The sequence below is a fragment of the Trachypithecus francoisi genome, unplaced genomic scaffold (assembly GCF_009764315.1).
Source record: "Trachypithecus francoisi isolate TF-2019V2 unplaced genomic scaffold, Tfra_2.0 Lachesis_group7, whole genome shotgun sequence".
Lineage (NCBI taxonomy): Eukaryota > Metazoa > Chordata > Mammalia > Primates > Cercopithecidae > Trachypithecus > Trachypithecus francoisi.
Genome location: NW_022681472.1, coordinates 97,992,847 through 98,011,158, shown reverse-complemented (window position 1 = coordinate 98,011,158; position 18,312 = coordinate 97,992,847). Strand labels below are relative to the sequence as shown.

The following is an 18,312-nucleotide window of genomic DNA, read 5'->3' as shown; positions in this document are numbered from 1 at the left end:
CTATGTAAATTATTTGGAATTCTTATGCAGCAGATGGGTGTTTTCTCTCCAATATCTTTCTTTCTTCAATCCTTTATTGATATCATTATGAGCTTTTAAACATTTATTTTATGCACAGGATTATAATCCAATACTGTTATTTATGTTGCTGCTCAAATTGTTCCAGCTCTGGCCATTAGAATGGTTTTCAGCTGCCTGATCTATTCCTTTCACAATCCACACCATTCGGGGTCTTATTTTTTTAGGATTTTCTTCTTTTCTGGCCACACATGGTCTTCCACAACCCAAATGTCCTTCAACTGATGAACTGGTTGACAAATGTGCTCTATTCACATGAAGTACATTCCGTGGAATCAAGCACTGACATAGGTGATAACAAGGTGAACCTTGAGAACTTGGTGCTCAGGGAGAGAAGACAGACACAGAGGCCACGTAGTGTATGATCCCCTTTGCATGAAAAGTGCAGAACAGACAAATTCACGTGGAGAGAAATTGGAGCAGGGGTTATCAGGGGCTGGGAGCAGGGAAGCTGGCACTGATTGCTGATGGGCACGTTTCTTTTTGGAGTAAAAACATCCCAAAATTAGATTGTGGTGATGGTTGCACAATCCTGCGACTATGCTGTACTAAAACCACTGAACTGTTCACTTTAAATGGGTGAATTTCATGACATGAATTATATCTCAATAAAGAAGTTTGGTTTTGGTTTTGGTTTTGTTTTGTTTTTAAAGGTACTTCGGCCAGGTGTGGTGGCTCACGCCTGTAATCCCAGCACTTTGGGAGGCTGAGGTGGGCGGATCACGAGGTCAGGAGATCAAGACCATCCTGGTTAACACGGTGAAACCCCATCTCTACTAAAAATACAAAAAATTAGCCAGGCATGTTGGTGGGCGCCTGTAGTCCCAGGTACTCAGGAGGTTGAGGCAGGAGAATGGTGTGAACCCTGGAGGCGGAGCTTGTAGTGAGTTGAGATCACGCTACTGCACTCCAGCCTGGGCGACAGAGGGAGACTCAGTCTCCAAAAAAAAAAAAAAGTACTTTAGGCTCATACTGTGTTCCCCATCCCACCCCTAGAATCAGTCCTTTCTCCAGGTAGTGCTCCCTCCTGTGAGTGGAGGAGGATGTCAGGAGTCAAGATACAGGGGCTGAGTGGGCACTGCTGGTTGCTGGCTGGGTTTTGGGCCTCCCCATCCACTGCTGAGCCCAACCCAGAGCAGCCTTCAGTGCTGGTCAGCATTGCTGTCAATCTTTTTCTTCAGACAACCAATTGCAGGCTTGGAGAGACTGGGGGGCTGGTCCAACATCCCACAGCATGGGCATGAGTGGGCTGAGACCTGAACCGGATCTGGTGGCTGTAGATACCTTTCAAGATGCCCCCGTCTCTCCCTGCAGAAGGAATTGGGATTCCTTGTGTCCTCTCTCTGGTTCGAGCCCAGGCCATGAACTCCCGAGAGTGACCCTGCATTCCCCTGGCACAGGGGTCCTCCTGGAGCACATGGGCATGGGAGCCCCATGCCAGCATCCAAGTCCCCAGCACGGCTCCTTTCCTGTACCGGCTGCCGGCCGAGGGGTCTTAGCTGAAATCCTGACTCCTCCACTGGCACCCGGACCCAGTTTTCCCTGTGTGAATTGGGCAGGGAGGTGGCACTGGCTACACTCCCAGGATCCTCCTCTACTCGGACAAGCTCATGCCACTAGGGTACCACTTGGGCCTCACCCATTCTGGGCCAGGGACTGGAGGGCCCCAGAGGGTGTAATTGGCCCTGGGCAGTCTCAAGGGGGTGTTGTGGGGCTCAGCAGGCATCAGGTGGAGGAGCAGTGGCCCGAGTGGGCCTTGAGCTGTGATTTATGAAGTGCTTCCTCACTGTGAGGCCAGGACAAGGATGTCCTCCACCCACTGGCTAGAGCTGCCATGAGGTGAATGCAGGTTTCCAACTACCAAACTGGGTGCGAAGAGAACAAGGTCCTGAGAATCTCTAGAGACTCAGTGTGGCTGGCATTTGCCCACTGCAATTCTGGGGCTTGGGTCTAATGCCCCTCCAGCCCCTGCCCCCAGCACTGGCTAGCAAGAGGCAAGGCTGAGAGAAAGGGAAGGATGGAAGGAGGGAAAAAAGGAGGGATGGAGGGAAAGAAAGAGGGAGGAAAAGAGAGAGGGGTGGAGAGAGCAAAAGAGAGAGAGAAAGAGGGAGGGGTGGAGGTAGGGGTGAAGGGAGGGAAAGAAAAATGGGAGGTTGGAGGGGTGAAGGGAGGGAAATAGGGAGAGGGTGGAGGAAGGGAAGGAGGAAGGAGGTCAGAGAAAACTGGAGGGAGGGAAGGAAGGAGGGGTGAAGGGAGGGAAGGAGGAAGGGCTGGATGGAGCGAAGGACTTTCAGAGGGAGGGAGCAGGAGCAGGACTCATCCACCAGTTCACTCAGAGGTCTGGGGTTCCTCAATGGGGTCCCAGGTCCCTTCCTGGAGGTAGGATCGAGCTTCTCTGGGCCAGCAGGTTCCTTGCTGGGATATTGCTCCTGCAGGACCTCACCCCTGCCCTTGTTCCTTCACCGGCCCTGCTCATCCCTGAGTCCCCTCTCAGCCACCCTAGGGAGTTGAGTCTAATGCCAGGCTGGGGAGGCCCCATTAATTATGGCCCTGAGAGAAAGTCTGGGGTGTATTTGGAGAACACACAGCTTATAAAAGACTCGGACTCAGCTTGTAAAATGCCTGATTAGCTTAAAGAGGAATGGCCCAAGCCTTCCCGCAGGCAGAGGAAGCCAGGGCAGCTGGCAGTAGGGCAGCTGGCAGTGGGCGGCCAGGCTTCATTCCAACACCCACCCCCAGCCCGGTCCAGGGCAGCCCCTGCCCTCAGCTCTTCCCTCAGAGCCTTGCCTAAGAGCCCAGAAGGATGTCCCCTCTCCCATACACCCACCCTGTGGGGCTGCAGAATCTTGGCTCCTAAAAGGCCTTTTGAGAAATCATTGAGTTGAGCATTTCTCAGAGCCTTCTGCTGAAGGAAAAACAGCTTTCACAGACTCCCAAGAATATAGACGACAGTTTGAGAACTGTGGTGTGCACGGGGTAAAATCCAGCTGATGACCATACTGAGTTTCCAGGATTCACTACGCCCTGGTGCACCGTCTACACAAGCTAGTCCTCTACTCTCAAGATCCCGCCTCTCCACTCTAGTACTTCAAAATGCAGCCCAGTCCACCTGGCCTTCTCCAGGGAGGGGCGGATGGCCCCGGCACAGCCAGACTGCAAACTGTCATCCCACTGGCCTCATCGGACTGTGATGATTTATGCTAATGCGGGTCCCACCACACACACACTCAGACTCATACACTCACACACTCACACACTGTTTCTCACATTTATACACACACACTCACATACTCACACACTTAGTCACACACTGTCACACACATACATTCAGTCTCACTCTCACATTCTCACACACACACTCATACACTCACTGACTCACTTTCACACTCACATTCACTCATAAACACTCATCCCATGAAATCAACTCACACTCATGCTATACTAACACACACATTCTTACACTCACTGTCACACTTATACACACTCACATTCACTCACATCCACACTCATATACATGCACTCACACACTCGCATCCTCACACTCACACTTGCACACTCACACTCATACACACACTATACTAACATATACACTCATTCACACACTCATACACTCATTCACACACTCATTCACAGTCTCACACTTACACACACTCATACACTCTGACACACACTTTCCCACTCACATACACTCTCACACACACTCATACACATGCACTCACGCTCATACTTGCACACTCATACACTCACACTATACTAACACACTCATACACACACATTCATACACTCACACTATACTAACACACTCATACACACACATTCATGCACTCACACTATACTAACACACCCTCATACACTCACACTATACTAGCACACTCACACTATACTAACACACTCACAATTTACACTCATACACACACACTATACTAACACACTCACACACTCACATTCATACACTCACATACTAGCACACCCTCATACACTCACACTATACTAACACACCCATACACACACATTCATACACTCACATTATACTAACATACTCACAATTTACACTCATGCACACACTATACTAACACACACTCACACTCATACACTCACACTATACTAACACACTCACATCTTACACTTATACACACACTCACACTATACTAACACACTCAAACACAAACTTACACTCATACAGATGCTCACACTCACTGATTCACACACACACATTAGCACACATCCACACACACTTATGCACTAACACACTCACACATAGCATCATGTACACTCTTAGTCTTAAACACTCAATCTCACATTCACTCACATACACTTATACACACGCATTCACTCACATGCATACACATACACTCACACTATACTAACATACACACATTCACACTCACAAACCTTACACTCACACTCACACACACTCATACACTGTCATTCACACACATACACTCACACATCCCCATACATTCACACACACTCATGCTCATACACTAACACATTCTCACACATGCATTCACTCACATACACCTACACATGCACCACACTGTACTAACACACACACTTACATTCACACACACATTCTCACACACACACTCATACACTCACTGTCATTCACACACTCATACACTCATACACACACACGCTCATACAGTAACACACACAGTCTCACACTCTCATACACTCACATGTCACTCACAGTCTTACACTCACACACAGCCTCACACACAGTCACACTCACACATGCACCCATCCACCCCAGCCCCTGTCCTGCCCCTGCAGTGAGAAGGGGCCCAACCTTGTGCGGATTGTTTACTACTCAGGGCAGGGGGAGCCCAGTGCCAGGGTTCCCTCCCCAGACCACTGTTGCTGCTGTACCCTGCCCCTTCTTCGCTTTCACAGACTCAGAGCCCTGAGGCACTGGGATGGAGGGAGGAAGGGCATGTCACAGTCTGCACCATCCACGGTGGCACTGGCAGCTCACCATGCCTTTCCTCCTGGGGCAGCGCCCTGCAGAGAAGCTGGAGAAATGCTCCCTGCCTCAAGGTACCCGTATGGGGCCTCCTGGCAGGTGTGCGTGGAGCCCCTCTCCCACCAGAGGCTGTGTCAGGGCCTGCAACACCTAGCCGTCCTGTCACACCACGGATCTCAGTGCCTCCCAACAGCCCTGACCCTCAACCCCACTGAGGGGTGGGTGAGGAAACCTTCCCAGGGCTGGGCTGAGGACTGAGGTTGTGTCTGCAAAGGCGCCTGCCCCAGAGTCCAGTCCCTGTCCCACCGCAGCTTTGCAGCTCACACGCTGCCAAGACCCACGGCCTGGAAGCCGCTAAGCCCAGAGGTGAGCTGGAGTGAGTGGAGTAAGAGGAGCTGAAAGGAACGGATCCTTCCTTTTCACTGGGGCCAAGGCACTGGGAGCCCACATGCCATGTGTCCCCAAATATGTAAGTTTTCAAAGGAGCAAAAACACAGTCAATAAAATACTGTTGACAAGTATACCATCAACACCACAGGGAAAGCCTGGTGTTCATTCAAATTCCAGACTCCTTGGCCTTCATGCTGGGAGATGGCTGCAGAGAGAGCCAGTTCTAACCCTGGAGCTTGCCTACCCACGACCACCTTCCAGCCTTGGGGTGGGTGCCCAGCAGCTTGGCCTGACTTCCGAGGGTGGATGGAGAAGAGGGCCCTTGGGCTCTCGGGTCTGTGGAGAGGTCGGGAAAGGGATTCAGGCCCTCAGGGGCACCTCTAGGGCACAGGTCTCGACAGACAGAGGGGATCCAGAGTGCTCTAGACAAGGTGATCTTGCTGAGGGGACGGCAGGGGAGAAGCGTGTTCAGGGTAGAAGGCAAGGCCTGGGAAAGGCTGAAGGTGAGCGTCAGTGTCTCATGCAAGGGGTGGAGAGGACTGGAGCCAATCCCAGTGTGGAGGGCAGACAGGGTGAGGAGGGGGAGGTGGAAAGAGACCAGAAGGGGAGCCATCCTGAGGCAGGGAGCCATCGGGGGTTGGAGGAGAGACTCCCAGGGGATGTGAGCTTGTGAGCTGCTGCCCCTCAGCCTCCAGAACCCCAGAGAGACCCTAAGGATAGAAATGGGGCTAGCCTCACTGTAAACAGGCCATGTCCCGTGCCCCCAGAATATCCCTATCACCCCACAGTCCCCCAGGCCTGGCCTGGGGTTGGATGGGTAGTGATTCAGACATGGCTGGGCTGCGCTGTGCACCCGGGCTCTGCCACTGGCCCAAGCTAAGCCTACCCTAGACAGGCAACACCATCCCCAGGAGCTTGCCAGGAATGCACCATTCCAGGCCCCACCCAGGCCTCCACAGCCAGCATTTCGACCGGATCCCAGGGGATCTGTGTGCACACTAAAGCTTAAGCAGCACTGGCTCAGAGCTTCCAGCCTCCAGTGCCTCAGTTTCCCCATTAGAATGGGTTTGGTGACCCCTCCCTGCCCTGGTGCAAGGGAGAGTGCAGAGGGGAGGGGGCCGTACATACTCAGAAGCAGCGGGGAGGGGCTATGCATAATCAGAAGCGTTCTGGGCAGTCCCCCCAGGCTGCAGAGGCAGAGCCATGGCCCTCTGAGAACTCCCAGGACAGGGCCCAAGCTGCAGGGAGTAGGCGCCCAGAGACTCAGGACCAAGGGACAGCAGAGAGTGGGGCACAGGTGTCTTCTGAGAGTCCTGGAGGTGGGGTAAGTGAGGCCTAGTGGCGTGAGTCAGGCCAGCCCTGCTCTCCCCAGTGCACCCTCCAGGTAAATTACCAGGTCTGGCTCACTCAGCAGCCACCATATAAAGGCACCTTCGCACTGTGGCTCCCAGTCCCTGGCGGAAAACGCCGCAATGAGGCTCCTCCTGGTGCTGCTGCTTCTGGCTGCTCTGTGTGCTGCCCTGGGTAAGATGCGGACCACACCTGGGGAGGGATGGGGACAGGCTGGGCACCGCGGGGCCAGGCGCTGGCAGGGTAGGCTTTGCCAAGGATCACCAGCCTGGGTTGGGGGCTGCAGGGAGTTGGGGGAGGCCTCTTCCTATGGGCACAGCTTCTGGTGTCTCTATGGCTTGTGTGGGGAAAGCCCCAATGCTGGTCCTGGGCTCCAGCCTGGGTTCCGTCCCCCTTTTCCCAAGACAGAGGGGAATTCTTGGGATGTTGGACTCTCAGTGCTAAAAAAGGGAAGTTCTAAGAAAACCAGGGCGAGTTCGTCACCACCCTTCTAGCCCCGCTTTACGCGGACCTTGATGACCTGGCTTTGGGGCCGGAAATGGGGCCAGGAGGCAGGGGCTGTGGGTGGGAGGTGACGGAGTGTATGATTATCAGCTGAATAATTATCTAGGGATAATTAACCCCATCAGCTTCTCCCGAGCTGGGGTGAGGGTAGGGGGAAAGGGGGAGGGCTGGGGACTTAGGGGAGCAGCCCTAGCTTGAGGAGGGGCCCGCAGTGGGAAGGCTGGAAAGACAGATGGAGGGGCATCAGGAAAGTGCAGGAGTCAAGGTCGGGCTGCCCAAGCTGGGGTGCCCCATTCAGATCCCTTCAGCCCTGTATGGAAGGGCACAACACCTCCATATATCAGGGTACAACCATGGGAGAGAAGGGGCCAAGGGTGCTGAGTCAGGACATGGGGACAGTGGCCTGGGACACCTGTGCTCTCTGGGGCTCACTTAGGTTTTCTGGGAGGTTGGCCCATATGATGCTGATGGTCAGACAGCGCCTGCTGGGAGCTGGTCACTGCTCCCAGGATCTAATGAGGGTGACCCCTTCATTCCCACCACAGCCCGAGGGCATAGGGACTACCAGGATCCCTGCAGAGAAGTGACGGTAATGTAAGGTCCTTGTTCAGAGGAACCTAGAAGTGTTTCCCAGCCCCACCGGCACCAGGAACCCAGCTGCAGGCAGGGAGAGCAAGGATGGTCAGGGTCGGACCCCAAGAACATGGATATCAGCTGCACAGGTACAGAAGATGCCATCACCCCATGCAGCAGACACCTGCTCTGAGGTCAGAGCAGGTGTGCTTTGCCCAGGGAACTGCTACAGGACACCCCCATCAAGACCATCCTACAGGAAGCCTACAGGGCACCCCCTACAGAAAACCCCTACAGAACATACCTAAAAGACACCCCTACAGAACACCCCCTAAACAACATCCCCTACAGAATACCCCATAAAGGACGCCTCTACAGGACATTCCCTCCAGAGCACTCCCTACAGGACACCTATACAGAATATCTCTACAGGACACCCCTACAGGACCCCTGTAAAGGGCACTGCTATGGGACACTCCCAAAGGACACCCCTTACAGGAAGGCCCTACAGGACACCCCTGCAGAACACCCCTAGAGGACACCCCTACAGAACACCCCCTACAGGAAACCCCTTCAGGACACCCCTACAGGACCCCTGCACGTGGCACACTTCAGGACACTCCCTACAGGACACCCCTTACAGGAAACCCCCACAGGACACCTTATGGGAAACCCCTAAAGGACACCCCTACGATACACCTCCTACAGGAAACCCCTACAGGATACTCCCTACAGGAAACCCCTACAGGACACCCCTACAGGATACTCCCTACAGGAACCCCTACAGGATACTCCCTACAGGAAACCCCTACAGGACACCCCTACAGGATACTCCCTACAGGAAACCCCTACAGGATACTCCCTACAGGACACCCCTACAGGATACTCCCTACAGGACACCCCTACAGAACACCTTCTGCAGGAAACCCCTACAGGACACTCCCTACAGGACACTCCCTACAAGACATCCCCTACAGGACACTTGTACAGGACACCACCTACAGGACACCCTACAGGACTCACCTACAGGACACCCTTACAAGATACCCCCTATAGGGCACCTTTCTCACTGCCTCCACCCCTAAGTCCTGGTACAAAAGGCTCAAAGATGCCTTTCTGGGCAGCACAGCCTCCAAACCAGGATATGGTGTTTCTGGCTTCTCCACCCACTGTCACGCCCTGTCACAGCTCCTGGGGCCTCACACCCTGAACAATCTGGCCTTCCCTCTTCCCTGCTGCACTTTCTGTCCAAGTGTCTCTCCTCTAACTACAAATAGAAATCCATCCACCCATGTCCTTACAGGGCCACCCACTTCAGGAAGCCTTCCCAGATCTCCCTGCCCTCTATCAAAACTGTTCCCTCTTGGCCAAGTGTCACCCCAGGGCATCCATTGTACCTTGCCCTTCTTCCATTCAGGGCCCTGTGACTGTACGTCTCTCAGCCTTGCCCATGGAGCCTGTGGACCCAGTCCTCAATGTCATTGGAAGCTGGGGGCAACCACAAAGCACACAGGTGCCAGCCAGGAACACAGACCACCCATGTTCCTCCCACTTGCAGCCTGGACCAGGGCCTGGCTGCAGACCCCTACATGGCTGGGGTATGGGCATCACCAGCAGGCTTCAGGCAGATAACCCTCTCAACAGCCCTTAAGCACCTGTATGTGAAGTCCCCAGAGCCACACCTGCCTTAGGTAAGGCGACCCAGCTGCTTCAGACAGGGGTCTGGAGCTCCCTGCAATCCTTTCCCAGCAAAGAAGTGGGCCAATGTTTTGTGCATTTCATCATTTCATCCTCCAAAAAGGCCACAGCATGGGCTGTTACTACTCCCATTTGGTAGGTGAGGACACTTTGATTCAGACAGAAGATGGGGACAGTAAGAAGTATAACACCTCTGAAGACACCCCTCCTTGTATGCATCATGATGCCCCATCCCTTCTTCTGTCCACCATTTGCCACTCTACCCATGCATCCTTCCACCCACCCACTCATCCATCCACCCACCCGCCCAACCGCCCTTCCATCCATCCATCCAACCATCCACCCTTCCTCCCACCCACCCACCCATCCAGCCTTCCATCCATCCATCCACTCTTCCATCCACCCACCGACCCACCCATCCACTCACCCACTTACCCTTCCATCCATCCATCCACCCATTCACCCTTCCAGCCATCCACTCCCACATTTATCCACCATCCACTCTTCCACTCATCCACTCACCATCTACCCACCCATCCACCCAGCCATTCACCCTTCCATCCACCCACCCCCCATCCACCATTCCACTTGTCCACCTGTCCATCCACCCACTCACCCATCCATCCACACACTCAACCACCTTCCATCCATCCATCCAACCATACACCCTTTCATCAACCCACCCATCCATCCACCCTTCCATCCATCCATCCACCCATTCATCCACCATCCACTCTTCCACTCATCCACCCACCCATCTACCCACCCATCCACCCACCTATTCATCCTTCCATCCATCCACCCACCCATACATCCTTCCATCCATCCATCCACTCTTCCATCCACCCACTCACCCATCCACCCACCCATCCACCCTTCCATCCATCCACCCACCCATTCATCCACCATCCACTCTTCCACTCATCCACCAACCCGTCTACCCTCCCATCCACCCACCCACCCATTCATCCATCCATCCACCCACCCCTCCACCCTTCCACTCGTCCACCTGCCCATCCACCCGCTCACCCACCCACCCACCTATCCACCCTTCCATCCATCTTTTCACTCTTTCATACACCCACACACCCACCCATCCACCCATCCATTCACCCTTCCATCCATCCACCCACCCATCCACCCTTCCACTTGTTCACCTACCCATCCACCCACCCTTTCACTCATCCACCCGCCCATCCACCCACTCTTTCACCCATCCACCTTGCCATGCACTCACTCACCCATCCACCCTTCCATCCACTCACCCACCCATCCACCCTTCCATTCATCCACCTACCATCCACTTTTCCGCTTATCCAGCCACCCATCTACCCACACATCTGACCATCCATCCATCCACCCACCCACCCATTCACCCTTCCATCCACTCACTCACCCACTCACCCTTCCATTCATCCACCCACCATCCACTCTTCCACTTATCCACCCACCCATGCTTCCGACCATCCATCGATCCATACATCTACCCACCCTTTTATCCACCCACCCACCCATTCACACTTCCATTCATCCACCCACCATCCACTCTTCCACTTATCCACTCCCCCATGCTTCTGATCATCCATCCATCCATACATCTACCCACCCTTTTATCCACCCACCCACCCATCCACCCACCTATTCACCCTTCCATCCATCCACCCACCCATCCACCCTTCCACTCGTTCACCTACCCATCCACCCACCCATCCACCCACCCTTTCACTCATCCACCCACCTTTCCCCCTCCACCCTTCCATCCACTCACCCACTCATTCACCCTTCCATTCATCCACCCACCATCCACTCTTCCATTTATCCACCCACCTATCCACCTATGCTTCTGACCATCCATCCATCCACCCACCCATCCACCCACCCATATACTCTTCCACTCATCCACCCACTCTTCCACTCATCCACCCACTCATCCACCCATCCACCCACCCACCCATCCACCCTTCCATCCATCCATCCATCCACTCTTTCATCCAGCCACCCACCCACCCGTCCACCCACCCATTCACCCTTCCATCCATCCACTCACCCATCCAGCCTTCCAACCATCCATCCACTCTTCCATCCACCCACTCACCCATCCACCCACTCACCCATTCACCCTTCCATCCATCCACCCACCCATTCATCCACCATCCACTCTTCCACTCATCCACCCACCCATCTACCCTCCCATCCACCCATCCATCAACCCACCCCTCTACCCTTCCACTCATCCACCTGCCCATCCACCCACTCACCCATCCACCCACGCACCCATCCACCCTTCCATCCATCCATTCACTCTTTCATTCCCCCACCCACCCATCCACCCACCCATTCACCCTTCCATCCATCCACCCACCCATTCACCCTTCCACTTGTTCACCTACCCATCCACCCACCATCCACCCACCCATTCAGCCTTCCATCCATCCACCCACCCATACACTCTTCCACTCATCCACCCATTCATCTACCCACTCATCCACCCACTCATCCACCCAAACACCCACCACCCATTCACCCTTCCATCCATCCACCCACCATTCACCCTTCCACTTGTTCACCTACCCATCCACCCACCCATCCACCCACCCATTCAGCCTTCCATCCATCCACCCACCCATACACTCTTCCACTCATCCACCCATTCATCTACCCACTCATCCACCCACTCATCCACCCAAACACCCACCCACCCATTCACCCACCATCCAGCCGCTCATCCACCCACTCTTCCAGCCATCCACCCTTCCATCCACCCACCCACCCATCCAGCCTTCCATCCATCCATCCATCCATCCACCCATCCACTCTTCCATCCACCCTTCCATCCATCCACCCACCCACCCATCCACCCATCTAACCAGCCACCCCTTCATCCATCCATCTTATCTCCTGATTTAGCTGATGTGGCTCCACTACATTCTCTAGCATCCCCAGTCCTCTTCCCAGTGGCAGCTTCAGAGGGCAGGGAGGCAGATGTGTGCATGAGTTTACAGGTGCTAAGGAAGCCATGGGAAGAAAAGGGACTGGGAAAACCCTTCGTGAGACCTGGGGCAGCCTACACCTGCTCCACACATACCCCTCCCTCATGCTGACAGCCTGACATTCACACACACAGGACAAGAAGGGACAGAGGGAGTGGTCACCTTCACGAAGTCCCTAGCCCTTTGGCCCATCCCAGGGGACCGGAGGGTCCCCTGGAGGGAGGGTGGAGGAGGCAGCTCTGAGGGGCAAAGCTGGGTGGGTTGGGAGCCTGGTGCTCAGCCCCAGCCCCAGGCTCACACTGATGGGTAGCACACATGGCAGCCCCAGTCCAGGCCCTGCACTGCCACGTGTGCTGCGGCCACGAGCAGTGCGAGTCCCTGGTGAAGTGCACCCTGACCAACAAGTACTGTGTGATCACACGGGCCAGTGAGTACCTGGGCCAGGCCTACCCACCCAGCCCTGCCCCACCGGGCACCTCCCAACCTGGGTGCCCCTGCCCTGCCCTGGTCCAGACCCTGGGACACCACTGCCCTCCCAAAAGGATCCCGCAGCGTCCACACCCTGCAGGCTGTCAGTGGCAGCGGCTAATGCACCTATGTTCATCATCATATCTTTCTGCGGATGTTAGAGGAAGCCCCACAGCTCCCCAGCAGTATCGTCAGAATAGGGCCAAGAAGGGGCTTTACAGTTTAAACCAGAGGACACCCCTTTAAAATCCTAGGGCAGGAGAGAGCAGGTGGTGTGCATGCAGAAGCCTGGAAAATGCAGCCCTTCTGGAAGGTGCCCCTAAGTCTATCTCTGCCAGCCTCTGCCTTGGGTGCCTCTAGCTGAGCCTGGAGCTCTGCCCTCCTAACAACACACCCTTTCTTTCCTCTAGCCTCCTGTGGATGCTTCTTCATTTAGATCTGGTTCTTCTGAGCTGCAGGCTGAGCGGGGTCCCAGAGCTCACATGTAGGGCAGTGGCAGTGACAGGCAGGGTCAGCCTTCAAAGGCTGGAGGGGCTTGGGGGTCATATCTGAATCCTGAGGACCTGGGGAGGGCAGGAGGGAGGAAGCTCTCTGCAGAGGCGGTGGAGATCCTGAGAGTGTAAAGCCTGGGAAAGGGCAGTGGGGCTAGAGACGGGGGGATCCCTGAACTGAGGAAGGTCCTGCCCCTGAGAAGGAAAGAGGCCTGGGATATGGTTGGAGGGGGAAGACTGATGGGCTCACACCCAGGACGGTCACATATGACCTGTGAGACCCTGGAGACGGAGTCACCTCTGAGCCTCAGTGTCCATGTCTGGGAAGGGGATGTGGGATCTCTCTCCTGATGGGTCTCTGTCACCATTGGGATCATGTCTGTGGGGGCCTCTGGCCCCATAAATCACAGCTGCTGTGGTTCTGGGGCAGCCCTCCCAGGCTCCCTGTTCTGTGCAGGGGCAGGGGTGTTAGGCAGCCTCCCTGTGTGGTCCTGGGGACCCATCCTCTGGCCTGGTTTCCTACAAATCCCAGTGACCACAAAGTCCCCTCCAGCTTGGACACAGAGCCACCCCACTTTACGGGGAGACACAGCATCCTTCCCAGTGTGCCAAGGTGCCTGGCCCTGCCCAGAGATACCAGCTGTGGCTCTCAAGGGCTAGGGGACACTCCTACCCCACTCTGGCCACACCTGATGCAGGGGGTGGCATGGTGAGAAGCTGCTCTTGCCTGCATCCCCCAACAGCTGCCCGCCGAGTGCATAAAATGGGCCCCACACTGCAGTGGGCACTAGGCAGGAACAGGAAGGCCCGAAGCCCTGCCCTGTGGAGGACCTGCTGCGGGTGGTGGTCAGAAAACAACCCCCCAAGCTGCAAGCAAAGCCAGTTAGAGACGGGCCAGGGGCACTCTTCTTCCCAGGCGCCCCTTGCTGGAAGCCTTGGCGCTCCTCCCATACCCGCAAGGGCTGCTGTCCGCCCCCCGCCTCTCCTCCAGCTGGCCCCTAACTGTGCCTGCTTCTGTCTGTCCATCTGTCTGTCTGGCCAGGCAGCATTTCCTGACAGAGATTCCCAGGGCCCATCCCCCAGGCACCTCAGGCGTTACAGCCAAGCCTAACATGGGGTAATAGGGTGGCAGAACTGACACTGCGGTGGGTAGCCGAGAGGACAGAGTGGACAGAAGGCGTCCTGAGCACGCACCAGGGTCCGAAAGCCTCTGGCAGGCGCACGTCCGGGCATGGGTGGGTAGAGGAACTCTACCAGGTGCCCTTGTACCCACCGGCAGTGACTTCAGCCGGTGACTCCTGGCCCTCGATCTGCTGGAGTCACTCCATGTGGGTGGAGGAGCAGGGGCTGCCCGGCCCCCTGAGGGTCCGGGGACGAAGGGGGAAGGGCCCCTGGGTTCAACACCAACGTGTGCCACTATCGACCCCGCAGAGCGCCAGGCCCCGAGTGGTTCTGTCTGACTTCTGATTCGCTCCCTGGCAGCCCAGCTGAATGTCCCCATTTCACAGGCGAGGAAACAAGGGCCTAGGACCCACGCTCTGACATGGCCTCACTCTCCCTGCAGCTCGGGGCCTTCTCTCTCCAAACCTTCTGGCCAGTGACTGGTGTCTGGGCCCGGCCCAGGTCTCCCCAGCGATTACTCAGAGACGGAGTCAGCTAACGCTGCCTCTACTCCATTTTACCAAAAGCTCTTTACTTAAGAACAGAGTGTAGGTTCACTAACCGTGGGACTTACGTAAAAAACCGCACACTGGGCAAGAGGTAAGGGGTCCCTCCGGGGGCCACCTGCTGGCTCTGATATCTCTTCAGTCCAGGAGCAGCTTCCGTTCATCCAGACCTGGCAGCAGCTCTGTCTCTCTGCTTGGCCAGGGCCGGGAAAGGGCTGGACAGAGCATGGCGCTAAACCCTGCTAGTAACTACACGCAGCTATGACTGCTATGCATTCGGCACTGGCCGTGCAGCCCCACTGCTCTGAACGCTCATCAGGAATTCATTCCTTTAACCCAAGACAGTGGCGATGAGGAAACAGAGGCATAGAAGCCCCCAGTCCCACACCCAGCTTTCAACAAGAGGCCCCTTGGGTCAGGGTTACAGCTTCCAGAGTGTTCTGAGCAGTGTGGGTTCAGGGAAGCAGCTCCCCTTTACCCAAGGCTACTGGGATCTGAGTGGCCCCCACAGTGCGGGTGCAGAAGCCAGGGGAGTCTCACACAGACAGCAGTGCTGCCTGAGGCTGCAAGCCTGCTCCTTCTTACCTGCTCCCCAGGGCCCCTGGCAGACCCTGCCTCCCTTTCCCTATAGGACATGAGCTTCTGCAGCTGAGCCGCCTGCCCCATCCTCATCCCCCACCATTTCTCCACTTGGACGAGCATGGGACCTGGGCTTTTCCTCTGCTCCCTGAAACTCTGCAGTGAGACTGGGGAGGGAGGAGCCACTCAGTTGCTCCTGGCCCCAGATGTTATGGAGGAGCCTGGTCTGAGGGGAGACTGCTCCCCTTGGGCCAGAGGAAGGACCTTGCCCACAGCAGAAGGTCTCTCTGAAACCTGCTCCTCCAAGCCGCCACCCCAAGCCCCGTGGGTAGGGGCCTCCCCAGGGTCTCCCAGCACAGGCTGTGCCCACCAATGCGTCCCAGGCTTCGGGCCGGGCAGCTGGCAGATGACACAGGGTACCCACAGAGCCTCCTCCTCTCTCCACAGCCAGCCCCGGCGGCATCCTGGTCATGAAGTCCTGCTCCCCGACGTGCCCCAACAGCACTGTGTCCTCCGACGGCTGCGCCCTCTCTGTGTCCTGCTGCCAGGGTAGCCAGTGCAACCACAGCGCAGCCGCAGGCCTGGTGGGCAGCCCCGGGACCCTGTGGGCCAGCATCGCAGCCAGCCTGCTGTGGGCCCTGCTCTGGGCAGCCTGCTGAAGCCCTGTGCCTGGAGCTGTCAGCACGGGTCCCCTGCAGCCTAAGCAGCTCCCACACACCCCACCTGGGGCAGCAGGGTCCTAGTCTCAGCTGCCACGCCCCCTCCCTCCTTTGCCCAGGCCACACCCAGCCCCTCCCTGGCCCTGGAGAGAGATGAGGGACCCCACCCCCTTGGGCTCCTGCCCTGGTGAGGGAGCTCTACCCCGAGTCAGGGAATCGCTGATGGGATGCCTCAGAGGGGACTCCTGCTTCAAGACCAACACCTGCAGGATCCTTTGCTGGGGTACTGGGACCCCTGGCCAGCTTCGAGTGGGAAGAGCCCCCCAGTTCTCTCCAGCAGCCTCTATCACTATTTCAGAGGCTAGGGGTTGAGGGACTTGAGCTGGGGATTTCTCCCCCTCTTCCATGCTCAGCCTGACAGAACTCCCGTGCGTGTGGCCGTCAGACCCTTTGGACTTCCTCTTCTGCCCACAGTGGCCCTGGAAGAAAGGACACAGCTCAGGGGTTCAGGCATTGCCTCCCTCTGACTCTGTCCTCTCTGCCAGCCACCCAGTTCTCACCCCATCCCTCCTTCCCTCCATTCCTCCCTCCCTCCATCCATCACAAACCTGCCCAGGGTACCCTTGCAGCAGATACCCTGAGGGGGGGCCTGTCCCCAGGGCTCTCACTGGGGGCTCAGTCTGCTGGTCAGTGTCCCCAGCCCAGAGACCCATCCAGGTGAACGCTGGCCTTTTAAATGGTCCCCTGGCTGCGCACTGTCGGGCTTGGGCAAGTCACCTCGGGGCTCAGGGTCAGGCACTGGAACTGGGGGGTGTCCATTCTCACTGGGTGCAGGGGGGTCGTCCTGGCCCTCTAGGCAGCAACACCTGCCAGCCCACCTCAAAATAAAGCTATGAGCTCTGCCAGTCCTCATTCTCAGAGATGCCGGGTCCAGGGGGTATTTCTTGTCCCTAGTCAACTGCGCCCTGGGAAAAGGGAAGGGCCCCTGCAATTAGAGGTGGGTGGGGTCGCTTTACAGAGGACAGGGTGGAATTCCTGGTGTCGAGGTTCAGGTGTGGGAGAAATGCTCATGCCTTGTTACCTGGGAATCCTGAGTCCACACTGAGCCCTGCTCGACCATTGAGGCAGAAACGTACGTGCAGTCGGTCCCAAGTGGAGGGGTTACCTGGGGTCCTCTGGGAAGCCCTTCTGAGCCTTGGTGTCCCTTGTCTGTGCAGTCCCACCACAGGCCCGCATCCTGTGTGCTTGGTCCTCAGCCCTGCAGGGCGCCCCCACACCCCCGCAGCCCTACATCTCTGGTGGGGGCACAGGACTCCTTCGACCACCCTGGACAGGTTTCTCAAGGCCATGTCTCCTCCCGGAAATATTCTAGGGTGGCAAGGCCAGAGCCACCCCCTGCCCAGGGCTTGGCTATGGGGACAGATGCAGGGCCCTTCCTCAGGAAGCCACCCAGGTCCCAGCGCCCATAGTGTTCTCATGGTTTCTCTGCTCCTGTGGCCTGGGAGGCCCTTCCCTGGCCCAGAGGCCTCCTCTGTCTAGGTCTTGAGCCCTTGCCCTGCTGTTCTGCCCTTTCAAGCTTGGAAGCCAGGAAAAGATGTCCTTTCCCTTCCCTGACTTCTTTATCCTTTGCCTCCCTTCCCCAGGTGATGGGCACAAACTTCCAGGCCAGATGAGTGACAGTGGGCCTCCTGCCTGGCAGAGCCGGCTCCCACTGCCCAGGCGCCTGAGCCAGGAGCCATCGTGCCGGCTGGGAACCTCCCTAGGCAGGTGTTTGCCTCCTGTCTGGGAATCTGAGAGGGCAGGTGTGCAGGCCAGCTGCCCAGCCTCCCCTGCGGCCCTCAGCTTCAGCTCTCCACACCTGCCAGCCTCCAGGCAGTGAGCCGGGCAGGATGTTCCCACAGC

At 56.5% G+C, this 18,312-nt stretch overlaps 1 protein-coding gene across 1 annotated transcript; it reads left to right on the top strand.

The window, feature by feature from the left end:
- The first annotated feature begins 6,855 nt into the window (after positions 1-6,855).
- LOC117078895 (lymphocyte antigen 6E-like) lies at positions 6,856-17,332 on the top strand. The gene is made up of 2 exons (XM_033202413.1): positions 6,856-6,955; positions 16,199-17,332. The coding sequence occupies exons 1-2, from the start codon at positions 6,904-6,906 to the stop codon at positions 16,408-16,410; spliced, it is 264 nt and encodes an 87-aa protein (XP_033058304.1). The 5' UTR covers positions 6,856-6,903; the 3' UTR covers positions 16,411-17,332.
- Positions 17,333-18,312: the final 980 nt, after the last annotated feature.